Here is a 13,110-nt window from a genome sequence, read left to right as displayed (position 1 = left end):
AAGCAAAAACAAAACCAAAAAAACTGATAATTTGTGGGCTTATGTGATGGCAGTGTCTAGGGTGTGCCTCAGGTAGGTCTGGATCCAGGTGTCTTGGGACTGTTTCTATCCATATATCAGGTTCTCTCCAAGTGGTGGCAAAGATGCCCCTAGCAGCTTCCAGCTTACTTCCTTAGCCACCCCAGCAAAAGGAGTACCACTTTCTTGGTAGGTTCTGCAAAATCCCAGGGGTAAAGGTCATTGGCCTGCCTTGGCTGTATTTATAACGACTTCGGTCATTTGCCAATCCTTGCCTACCTCTGTGTCTATGGGGGTGGAATGTGCTGTTGGCCAGGCCTAGGTCATGTGTCTTTGGAGCCTGAATCCGGATCTGCCCTGCCCAAACCGTGTGTATTGGGAGAGGAAGAGAAGCGGCTCCTCAAAGGAAAATTAAAGTGCTGTTTCCAGAAAGAGGAGGAGGATGGACATTGGGCAAGCAAAAAGGAGATGTCTATTGCAACCAGGAGAACTTTGGAACCTTCATGCTTGAATCACAAGCCCCTCCCACGGGGATGATGAGAAAAGGAAGATAGAGTGGACAGCAGGGCAGGAGCAGAGGCCCTGCAGTAAGTCCCCAGGAAAAATAAAGGGAAACGAACAGAAGAATGTTGTCTTTTAAAACTGCCCTTTTGTGGCTTCTGGGAGTGGGGAGGCAGGAAAGGGGGCATGGAGCTTCGGCGAGAGATGGGGTCCAGGCAGATACAAATCAGGGAGTATGATAGATCAGAGGGGGGGGAATCTCGTGTGTGTGAGCCTCACCAGTGCATTTGCGGGCACCTCCCTGCAACTGCTGGAAGGAAGTGCCGAGCAGGTTCCGCCCAGCAAGTGATAAGTTGAAGTCAACTGCACAGACTCTAGTCTGTCTCGAGTTGATAAATGCGTGCCGCCATTGACATCCTCTTTATTTGGGAGCTGCTTTATTGTTTTGTGAAATCTAGTACAATCATTTATAAAAGCTTCAGAAATTCACTAGCAACCCCATTCCTCTCTAACCACGTTTTCTATGTGAAGTCTCAACTTTCCACTCATGAATTCTCCCTCCTCAGAGGCTTTTAGGAATCAAAACCCCTACGGTTCAGTTAGGTATTTGTACCCCACTCTTTTTTTTGACCCATTCATTATTTTAAAAAGTTTATAGAGCCCTAGTTGGGATGAGAACAGAGGAGAACCTGACAATGATTTCTTTTTAGATTAATTTCTTTTGCTTAGAAAGCCTAGTTTTCCCTTCTGAAATTTCTGGGTCCTGAGGCAGTGGGACCCTTGTCATTTGGACATTAGATTGTCACAGGACAGAGGCTATAGTCCATCCCCAAACAGTTATTCTTCATGGTATTTTTGTGGGAAATGTGTGGCCCCAATTGAGGACTGCATGCATGAGGCCTGTCACCTTCTCAGCCTCTCATTCTTTCCATGGAGGCTTCTAGGGCAAGCACTGGGTATTGTAACCTGTGCTGGGCATTAGGATAACTCACCGTCAGCCTGGGGAGTCAGATACATTCAACATAATCACATTAAATGAGTGTAACCCCAGGTGGGATGAGACCTATGTGATCAGCAAAGCACAGAGTGCCATGGCAGGCGTCACTGAAGAGTGGGCATTTGGGCTGGGCCACGAGGGCCGAGGAGAGATGGAGCAGTGGCGGGCCAGAGCTGATTATTACATCTATAGGAAATATATAAGCTGGTGGTTAAACAGCTGTTAAAAGTCAAATTACAACAATAAAATATTAAAAAATAGACAAAAAAGGAAAAACAAAAAAAAAATTACATGAACTTATATTAAATATAAAGGTATGTAGTATTTAAAACAAAATTATTATTTGCTGATTTTAAGTGCATTTTACTAATATCTGTGCTCTTGAGATTATTTATATCTCCTTTTATCTGTATGGTAAGAATATTATGTAATGATGTATTACTTCTATGCATCTCTTCCCAATTCCACGTTCAGGAACGTTACATTGGTAGGTTGAAATCGGCTATGATGTGGGGGACGGTATTTATACCATGGAAATCAGTGAACAGCAGCAGTCAGGACTTGAGCTATTGTTTTATAGATCATCTAGACATAATCTAGACAGCGATGAAGACAATGTTATTTACGCAAGTTAAATGTAAAAGTGTCATGTCTGTAGCTGTTATATTGTGAATAGCACAAAAATTGAGAAAATATTCATCTAGGATTCGAAATCGTTTTCTGATTCAGCACAGTTGCTCGCATGAAGTTTTAGTGTACGTCTTCGTTGTTTCATTTCATCTTACGCGTTCACGTAAACGGAGCTATCAGCTAGCCTTCGCGTTGCAACTGCACTCGTAGCTATGGGTATAGGAGTAAGGCAAAAATCAGTGAAAGAATTCAGTGAAGTGCCTGAAATGCAATGAAAATATTGGCTACACGAAATTTATAATAGAGTATTGTATAATTTATTATTATATGTAAGTCGTATGTTACATATTTAAATCAGTAAAATCTGCAGTAAACGTATGTACCTACATAGGTGCATACATTTCCCCAGAAGATCCAATTGTTAAACATTTACTAGCACACCACCGTGGAGAGAGACTGCATGTGGAGGGAAAGGTTTGGTGCCCTGAAGGTTTGGTGTCATGAAGCTACAATGGATTTTGTCTGCATTGGGACTTGATTCAGCTCATATATCCGAGCTCAGTAGCAGCTCTTCTGTGAAGGCTTCTCCAGTTCCTTGGGCTGGGTCAGTTGTTTTCTCTGACCCCAGATTTCTTTGTTCGTGGCCTTTACCCTAGAACTCATCCCCAATGGGAGAAGTGCCAGAGCGGTATGCATAGCACAGGCCTGGTGGCCAGACCATGGGTTTGAATCCCTGCCCTGCCGTGGGTTAGCAACAAGACCCTCCCAAGATATGGTGCCCAACCTTTCTGTGCCTCGCTTTCTCATCTGTAAATGAAGATAGTAATAGGGTCTATCTCATAGAGTTGCCGTAAAGAGCAAATGGGTCTTCCAGGACAAGTTACTGGATGGTGAGCAATGTGCATCAGCTGTCACCCTCTTCATTGTATCTTCCCAGCCACACAGAGCTCTTGCACAGCAGGGAACTTCCTGTCCTTGCATTCCCAGCATGTAGTAGGCACATTAGTAGCCATTGCTCAGTGAGTGAATAAAAGAGGGAACTCGGGCCTTCTACCCTCCAGTCTACTCTTCTGTGAACTGCTCCCACTGCCCCAGAACCTTTGCACTTACTGTTCCCTCTGCCTGATGCTGCCTGCTACCCTTTCCCTTGATATCTGCACATCTTGCTCCTTCATTTAGTGCTCAAATGTCACTTATAAAAGAGGCTTTCCCTGACCACTCTCTATAAAACAGCGTCCTCCCATGCTCTGTTAGCCTGCCCCACACATTTGTGTTCTTCGCTGCCTTTGGCCTATCAACCTGCTTATTGTCTGTTTTGGCCTCTGTAGAGTCTCTAATGCCTAGTCTGGTGTTTATACTTACTGAATATGTGAATAAATATTTCTTCAAGCCCCGCAGATGCTGGTCTTGTTTCCTTTATGTACTCTTCCTGCTCTGATATCTCGATACCCCTGGTCTCCGCCCCTTTGGCTCTGCTGCTCTACTGAGATGTGTCCTTCCTTTGGGAAGCCCATAGTCTCTGCACACTTGAGCCAAACTCTCTTTTCAAGCCCTGTTCTCTTCAGTTCCTTCTCTGACTAACTGACGACTTGCTGGCATTATTAGCATATACTGCAGACGCAGTGGCCAGCAGTCAAGAAATCGTGGTTAAAAACTGTTCTAGGACAGAAGGCAGAGCTTTAGTCCCAGCATCTAGAATTCTGAGGACTTGGCTGCAGCTGTTGGAGAGTCAGCCTGACCATGAACGTCCCTGTCTTCTGTCTTTATAGCTCACCATGCACCTTTGGTTGATGTCTAGGGCCTGCCCTGAGGGGAGGAGTGTGGCCTCCAGCTTCACATGCAAGCACCCAGCTTAGATGTGCTTTCTGGGTTGGGCTTTCTTGTAGTATTTCATATGAAAAGAGATTACCACTGCTTTATGAAAGTTTGAAGATCACTCTTTTGATACATTTACCGTTCTAAAATGTGTTATTTTTACATCTTTCCCTCTTGAAGATGAACTGACTGGAATCCTTAAGAAATTATCACTTGAGAAATATCAGCCCATTTTTGAGGAGCAAGAGGTAAGGATGTTCTTTTTGAGTGTTAATTTAAATCATTGTAAAAAAAAAATGTCTAAATATGTGGATTTTCATTCTGCTAGTCTAGATTGATCTTTTTCACTGAGACAGCTGAAGAAATAGAATTCATGTTCACATTTAATTCAGTTCATTACAGTGAAATCCTGGGGACCTTTTGTTGTAATAGAATTTTTGTAATTTTGAGCACTGTTCTCTCTCATAAAGTTTGTCTGGCAGCCTTTTAGGTTTAAAGTGGGTCAAAAGCAAATCCTAATGAATGTATGTTAAATGTCTGGATATAGAGTCTGTATTAACCTGAGTATTCCTATTTGCTTAAAAGCACTCACAGTCACATATTTAAAATATTACTGTTCTGCAGTTTGGCATTTTCTCGAAATGATCAACATACATTTACAGTATGACCCATCAATCCCACTCCTAGGTATACACCCAAAAGAGTTAAAAACATGTCTGTACACAGAAGTTCATAGCAGCACTATTCATAGTAGCCAAAAAGTGGAAACAACCCAAATGTCCATCAGCTGATGAATGGATAAACAAAACGTGTTATCTCTATACAACGGAATGTAACTTGGCATTAAAAAAGGAATGACGCACCGACACATGCTACGACATGGATGACTCTCGAAAACATGATGCTAAGTCAAAGAAGCTAAACGCAAAAAGCCACATATGCTACGATTCCATTTATATGAAGTGTCCAGAATAGGCAAATCTGTAGAGACAGAAAGTAGATTAGTGGTTGCCAGGGAATATGGGGAGGAGAGAATGGGGAGTGATTGCTAATAGGGATGAAAATGTTCTAAAATTGAGTATGGCGATGGTTGCACAACTCTGTACTAAAAATCATCGAATTGTACACTTTAAATGGATGAATCGTTTGGTTGGTAAATTATATCTCAATAGGCTGTTAAAAATTTTTCATTTTGTTCAAATAAATACAGTAGTAATCACAGGAATCACTCATTGTCCCTAAACAGCTTGAGATGCAATTGAGGAGTTTTTGTATTTTGGTTCAAGAAACAGACTGGGGTGCCGTGGCTTTCTTCCTTGGTTTGCTTTCTGCCCTATCTTTCCTGCCTCCTTGGCGTTTTGAACTTGAGCAGTGATTTTTCTTGTCAAGAAAATCTTTCCTGATTTTCTTGCTAATGGCTGCCTACTTCTGTTTTTTATGTTCTGTGCCTTCTGAGGAGCTGGCCATGGGGACTGGGTGTGGGGTCTCTGCCACAGGTCTGCGTGGTGGGGAATGGGGAGAGTCCTGCGGGGCCAGGGAACAGGTGGTTTCAGCCAAAACCATGTCACTTTTTCGTTCAGCCCCTCGGCATCTCATGAGCTGTAAAGCCCCAGAGGAGCTAGTTGTCGTAGAGGTGGGGGATGTCTGCACCTCAGAGAGAGCTTGGAGTTGGAGATCCTTCCCCACTGGCTCAAACCGGGTTCAAGATTTTTTTTTCAATCGAGGATTTTAAAGTGACTATTAAAAGAGAGAAGGAAAGATGGGGCGGGAGCTATTTCTCCCGGAGCTGAGGTGCGGGTGGGATGACAGAAATGTTAGGATTTCTCCCGTGGAAACCAAGGGCTGTGTGGCTTTGAGGTGCCCTTATTCAGAGCCTTTCTCTGCCTCAGTTCTCCATGGCTCTTCTTTTCTTATTGCTTCTGCTTGTTTATTTTTTCACTCTGTCTCTCCACAGTCTGCATCTCTTGTCCTCTGGGGGGAGACATGGTGAGTACCACCATATACCCACATTTTCTGTGCAGTGGCCGATATTGTTAAAAGTGTAGCAAAACTGGAATTCACTTTCTAATAGCAGGACTTGGATTTTTACCCCTCTAGCCACTCAGATTACTGCCTTGGAGACTTTCCTTACTTGTTTCATTGTCAGGGTCTTTTCAAAGTGTACCTACCTATCCTGAAAATCCCAGGGCTAGAGCTGAGGAGAGTTACTTCTTAATGATGCTTTCAACTAAACTTTTAGCGTAAAGCCAGGAATTGGAAAGAGTCATAATTAATTCACTACTAATAAGCACTAATAGCTCATAATCATGATATTCCTGTTGTGGTTGGGAAAAAAGAGGTGTGGCATCAAGCAGATGGTAGCGAATCCCCCTTCTTTCTTCCCAGGTGGATATGGAGGCATTCCTCACGCTTACCGATGGTGACTTGAAGGAGCTGGGTATTAAGACAGATGGATCCAGGCAGCAGATTCTGGCAGCAATTTCTGAACTGAATGCAGGCAAGGTATTGTTCTCAATCTTTTTTTCTTTTTCTTTTTCTTTTCCTCCTGTTTCAAACAGCTGAGAGCTTCACTAGGATCTTAGGCCCTCAGTATTCCCAAGGACCTTTGGAGTCTAATTGCATCTCTGGCATATCTGGCAGAGGCTGACTCCGCTTGCATGCTTCTCATGACCAAGTGCTCACTGCCTCCCAGTGTAGCCTGTTCCTTTTCTCTTCCTGAAAGGTTGTTTCTTCTTAGATTGAGCTAAAATAGTCCCTCCAGTAATTTTAATCCACAGGGCTGGATTTTGCCCTCCAGAACACAAAGGAAGCAAAGTCGTTGGTTAAGATGTGCCCTGGGGTCAGGCTGACCTGCCTTTGAATTGCAGTACCTCCACTTACTCGCTGTGTTTCCCTGGACAAGTCATGAACCTCTCTGAGCCCTGCTTTCCTTGTCTGTAGGGTCGGGATGATGGCATTGTTACCAAGACTAAAATGCTTAGCAGAGCTCCTGGCACTGTTGCCAATAACAACGTCAATCACTGTTGTTATTGTTGGTATCCTGCATTTTTGTCTGATGTTAAATTTCCATGTCATCAGCTTTAAAGCTAAGGATTAGCAGTGCTCCCCCCACCCCCAGGCACACACACCAAAAGGCACACGTATGTGAAAAATAAGCAAGCAAAAAACTTGAAAAGCAAATCACACTTTGCAGACATTAACTGTTTAATTGCTTTTGGGCTAGTCACACTCCTTTGCCTTCTGCTTTTTTCCCTAATATGGGCTGGATATTTGTCTCTCATTCCAACTTGCTTATTTGTTGTTTTTTCACACTTTGCCTGACAGTGCCCCACTTGTTGCGCAGTAAGCCTTGTCTGGGATTTAGCCATCGTAAATACTACTGTAATGGACATCTCTGCCTCTTTTCTTTCTTTTCTGTTGTTTTGTTCCTCAGGCTGTGTTTCACAGTCCGAGGTTATGTCAGAGAGTGTGACTGGTTTTATGGTTCTTTCTATATATTGCTAGATATGCGCAGAAATATTGAATAGACTTGTAGCGCCAACAGCAAATAAATATTCCTGTAGCACTTTATCATTCACAGGCCACTTTGTGTACATTTCCTCAATCTGGCTCAGTTGATCCTAAGGACCCTTCCTCCTCCTGGCCTCCAGAGGCCAGATGTGTGAGCCAAGGTGAGGATGGAGATGGGGAAAGCTAGGCTTAGGCCAGAGAAGGTTCTAGATGTAGAGCCAGTGAGGACCGTGGAAGCGTGGGAGGACATGGAGCAGCTGGAAGTCCCTAGAGCCTGGTCTGGGCTTGGTAGATGGTAACTACTAATGCTTCCGGAACCTCCCCTCTGCCCCTGGTGGCCCTGGCCTCCTTTGCCCAGGATCACAAAAGGAAGACAGACTGGACTAGTTGGAAAAATCTTAGGAAACTTAACTGGCATCATCATGGAATGGACAGTGTGACATCTAGAGAAGCTGGGATCCAAAGGAGAACATTTTTCTTAAAGTTTATATAGACTGGAAACTTTTTTTCATTTTTCTCTCGAATTCATCCCCCCACCCCAACCCCCCAAACCCCTCCTCTATTTCTATAACAGTTCTGTATCCTATACTAAACGGCTCCATCTAGAGACACAGAAGTGACAGCTGTTGGTAGTTATCTTAGTTGGTTTGGGCTGCATAACAAAGTACCATAGGCTGGGTGGCTTGTAAACAATAGAAATTTCTCACACTATGGAGTCTGGAAGCCTAAGAACAGGGTGCCAGCATGGTAAGTTGTGGTGTGGGTCTCCTTCCAAGCTACAGACTGTCAACTTCTCATGTACCCTCACATGGCAGAGAGCAGAGAGAAGCAAGCTCTCACCTGTCTCTTCTTATAGGGGCACCGATCCCATCATGGAAGCCCTACCCCCATGACCTCATCTAAGTATAACCACCTCCCAATCACCATCGCATTGTGGGTAGGGTTTCAACATAAGAATTTGGGGGACACAAACATTCAGTCCATAACAGTGATCTTCCTCATGGAGGCCCCAGCTGACCAGCTCCCAGCTAAGAGACCCAGATGCTTCTGACATAACAAGCCATGGGGACTGCTTAATCCCACCCATGTCCACCCATAGGCAGCATCCACCCTGCAAAGTCAGGCAATTCCACATAGAGATAGGTGCAAGAGGAAGGAGCGGGTCTAAACTAATCACTGGAAAAAAGAAAGGCCATGTTATTCTGTGGTAAATAGCACCAAAGTCCTATGGAAGTAAGAGCCATGTATCACAGTGTGTTGTAGACCAAGGCGTGGTTAGGAGAAATTTAATATTACAAAAACAAGTTTATCTTCTGCTGTTCTACCTTAGGTTACCACTGCAACTATATGCTGGTTATTAGAGCAAAGAAGTCCTCAGGCTGAGATGGCTTCCAGGAGCTGTTTGGATGCCCTGGGCCTTGGCTGTTCTGGGCTGGACCTGCCTGACCTCGACTGCAAGGGCTTCTGCCCCTTTCTTGATTGCTAGAAGGCGTGCACTTTCCTTTCTAACATTCATCCTTTTTCTTTCACAACCCAGTCTTGGCCAGGAGAGTACTTGTTGTGGCTCAAATACTCTGTACACCTTTGAGAACCCAGACCAGGACATGTGAGAGAAGGGAGGCCCAGCTTTCCTTGTCCACCAGTGTCTTCCTAGCTGTGTTCCACAGCATGCTGGAGGGTAGTGGAATCAATTTAGTGGTTCACGAGCAGCATTTTGAAAAACAGTAGAAAACAACATTCTTTGCAGGTTGGAAGGGTAAAATTTGTTTTTGTCGTATATATTTATGTGTAATGGGGTTGCGATATAAAATATTTCTTAAAAAGTCAAAAAAAAGTTTGAACATTTTTAACTTAAATTAAAAAATATATATATTAACTGAAAACCTGGCTCAGCCCTAAAAAAAAAATTCAGTAAAGCACCATTGACCCTCAGCCTGCAAGCCATGTTACTTCTGCATAAACCCATTCAAGTATGCAAGTTGTGATATGTTTGCAAGTCTGCTTATTGGTTTCTTAGTTTCACACAGTTTTATGTATGTTGGAGAAGGTTACCCAGAAAAAATGACCTTCGTTTCACCTTTGGCTGGTCCTAAGCCATTGATTGATTCTTTCTGTTCCCACTTTTTGTGATTATCAAAGCAGTGCATATTCATTTTACTAAATCTGCACAGTACCCAAAAGGTGAATTTTCAAAGAAATCACGATCCAACCACCCAGAGGCCAATGCTGTTCACATTTGGGAAGATCACTCTGCAGTGTTTTGTGCCAAATGTTTTTCTTTATGTGGCTGAGATATATTTGGATATATAATTTTACAGCCTACTTTCTTCATTTAACATTAAATATATGCAGTTACCCATGTCATTAAGAGCTCATTTTAATATAGTAAATTTGCATGGATGTACTAAAATTATTTTTTTTAATTCCTACTTGTTGGATATGTAGCTATCCAAACTTTCTATAAATAGTGTTGCAGCGAGCAACTTCGTGTATAAGGCATTCTAGTTATCTGCTCAAATAGATGTTTAAAAGTAGAATTGCAGAGTCAGGGAGTCTAATTCAAGGTATATGTTATCACTTACTGAATTACTTTCCAGAAAAAGCCAATGAGCATCCCCACCAGCTGTGGGTGTGAGAGTTTGGTTTGTTTTTTCATTTTTATTAATATGAAAGGCAAAAAAAAAAAAAGTGCCTTATTTTAATTTGCATTTCTTTACCTATTAGACCGAACACTTTTTTCTTCTTTGAATGGCCGTTTTTTCATTTTGAGTATTATCAGACAGGTGCTTTGAAACATAGGGGTTTTTAAAGGGCAATTATCATTATCATCTTCAATCAGTTGTGGATGCAGGACCAATGATGGTTTTCATCATCCACTGCTCCCACCTAAGGTTAGGAGGCAGAAAGTACCGGAACCCTGTCTGGCCCTGACCTCATTTCTCAGGCAATTAAGGCTAAGGCCATGTTTAATAATGACTGCTGTCACCCCTCCTATTTATTGTTTTCTTCCTCTACAGTTTGCACAGTGTCACCCTATTCCATTATCTCATGTTGAGCTTCAGCACAGCCCCAGCATGTAACATTATCCCCATTTTACAGACACGGATACTCTCAGCAGAGAGTCATGCCTGGGATGTCCCCACTCGTGAGCAGTGGAGTGGGGATTCAGGGTCTTCTGACCCCATATCTGCTTCTCTGTCCTATGCCCTGCAGCCTTCAGGTTTCTGTTGGTGGGATTCCGACAGCATTTTTCTAGCTTATTTAAAATGACCTGGAAGGATTGGTCTGAAGGGAAACTAATCACTGCCCTCTCAGGTATATGGGAGGCCACATCAGTGCTAGAAGTCACCACTTGGAGTCTGGAGAGGGACACACCTCAGGGTGTGGGGAGTTCCTGAAATGAAAGAAGAGAAAGTATGAAGTCTGGGCTCATTCAATGGATTTTTTTTTTTTTCTTTTCACTCCTGGCAGAGAACAATCTGCCAGAGATTGTTCATTTTTAATTTGCTTTACATTTGACCACATTTACTTGGTTTTAAAAATATATGTTTAATCTACACTGCTGCCTTTTGAGGGCAGGACCTGTAGGCCTCCTGATGCCTACAAAGGGTCCGATGCAGCTGCAACCATTTAGGATACTATTATCATCCCCTTTTTATAGATGAGGAAACCAAAGCCCAGAGAGATGAAGTATCTTGCTCAAGATCACCCCACTAGTAAATGAGACAGATGGGATTTCAACCCAGGCTGTTTATTCCCATCTCTGTTCTTAACCTCTGTTCTATCACTGCCTCTTGGCCAGGTATTCAGTGAAGATGTTCTCTGTACTTAAAGGAACATCCACATCTCTCCTCTTTTCCTATCTCACAATGTGTGTGCGAGGCGGGGGGAGGTGGGGGAGGTCTAGCAGGAATGGGATGAGAAATGAATCACTGACTTCTTTGGAGCAAGGGAGAGTAAGGCCATTCAAACTCTCTGTAGCAGAAGTTTGGCTGTCACTGAATTCCCTGGAAATCCGAGGGCTGGGAAGATGCACAGTGAGGCAGGAGAGGAGACCTCCATTCCAGGCCATGTGACCCGGGGCAAGTTAGTCCTGCTTCCTGGGTTCTGCAGTCCATCCTCATCTCTGGGGGGGTTGGACTCCTGTATCTCTGGGGCCTCTCCAGCCCTTGTCATGCTGTGAGTGGAGGTGCTGGGGGAGAGTCTGACTCAGTGTTTTTATTAAACTTGGTACTGTCTCTGTTAGGTAATTTATTTTCCCCAAGATGCCCATAGGTTTTTGAAGTATGAGTTGAGCATTAACAACACTGTGTCAATTGGATTAATGGTTAAAAGATTTAACAAGACTTTGTATCTGTTTTCAATTTCCTCCACAGGGACGTGAGAGACAAATTTTACAGGAAACCATTCACAACTTCCATTCTTCCTTTGAGAGCAGCGCCAGCAACACCAGGGCCCCTGGAAATAATCCCTGTACATGATCCTCCTTCCTGTGGTTACCAGTGTGAGCTTTCTGAATTTCAGTACTGTCTTCACACAGCCAGTGTTTCAGCCACCCTCAGCTCTTCACCATGCTTTGTCACCGCTATGCTTGGGTCACACTATTCCCTTTGCCTGGAACACCTGTTTTCCCTTCTCTGCTGTAGTAGTTGGTGGTGCTTGTTGCTTTAACAAACTTTAACACAGGAGACACTTACTCTTATATAAAGTCCAGTATGGCTGCTTCTGCTTGGCCAGGTGGTTTTACACAGTGATTTGGGGACCCAGCTCCTTTCATTTGTGGCTCTGCTGTTCTCAGGAGCCTCAGACTCTTTGCTTCTGGCTGGCAGGAGAAAGGGATGGTGAAGAAGGCACAGCCATTTCTTAATTGCCTTGCTCTTGACTGCTCACATTCTGTTGGCTCCTCCTACTCACATTCCATTGGTCGCCAATAGTCACATGGCCCCACCTGGATGCAGAGGACCTTGGGAAATGTAGTCTTTGTTCAGGTAGTGGCTTCACAGCAACGACTCTATACCTAGATGGGCAGTGCATATTTTGGCAAGAGATTAGCCTACTCTGCCACATCTTCCCTTAAAACTTCTAACTTGTCCCTCCCAGTCCAAGTCACCTCTCAAATGAAGCCTTTCTTGACTTCCTTACACAGAACCAACTCCTCCAGCCACTATTGCTTTGCATATAACTCTGTTCTAGCACTTAACTGCACCTACTGCATACAACATACAACAGGAGTGAAGGGCATGTATGTTGAATGCATTTTTCTGTATTGCAAAGGCAGCCTTTTATGTAGGAAAAAAGAGGAAGCTCATTGTATGATCTTGAGAGACCCCTTCTTTCTGGCCTTTAGTTTCCTCATCTGTGGTCAGGCAAGATGATGCTCTGATACTCCACACTGCTCACCGTAGGGCTTTCTGCACTTCAATGGGAGCAGAAGACTCTAATGCATTGTGGAAGGACTTCAGTGCTCACATTTTCTAGTCAAAGAAGCAGAGAATTTGGAATTTCCTCTAAACCGCATTAATGGGACATCCCTCAAAAGGGCATCAGCCCATGTAGTTTTCTACCATGTTAAATCAGAAGGACTCTTGACTTTTAAATGTAGTAGCTTTTTGAAGTGTTTTCAAGTGCGTAACTTATTC

At 43.5% G+C, this 13,110-nt stretch overlaps 1 protein-coding gene across 1 annotated transcript in view; it reads left to right on the top strand.

Moving 5' to 3' along the window:
* ANKS6 (ankyrin repeat and sterile alpha motif domain containing 6) overlaps positions 1-12,870 on the top strand; it is a 42,976-nt gene extending 30,106 nt beyond the window's left edge. Inside the window, exons 12-14 of the mRNA XM_023534234.1 lie at positions 4,079-4,209; positions 6,347-6,463; positions 11,848-12,870. Of these exons, the coding sequence (XP_023390002.1) occupies positions 4,079-4,209; positions 6,347-6,463; positions 11,848-11,952 (353 nt within the window). The 3' untranslated portion in view covers positions 11,953-12,870. The remainder of the gene's footprint in view (positions 1-4,078; positions 4,210-6,346; positions 6,464-11,847) is intronic.
* The last annotated feature ends 240 nt before the right edge of the window (positions 12,871-13,110 follow it).

The sequence above is a fragment of the Pteropus vampyrus genome, unplaced genomic scaffold (genome assembly GCF_000151845.1).
Source record: "Pteropus vampyrus isolate Shadow unplaced genomic scaffold, Pvam_2.0 Scaffold123, whole genome shotgun sequence".
Classification (NCBI taxonomy): Eukaryota; Metazoa; Chordata; class Mammalia; order Chiroptera; family Pteropodidae; genus Pteropus; species Pteropus vampyrus.
This window is presented reverse-complemented; position numbering and strand designations above follow the sequence as displayed.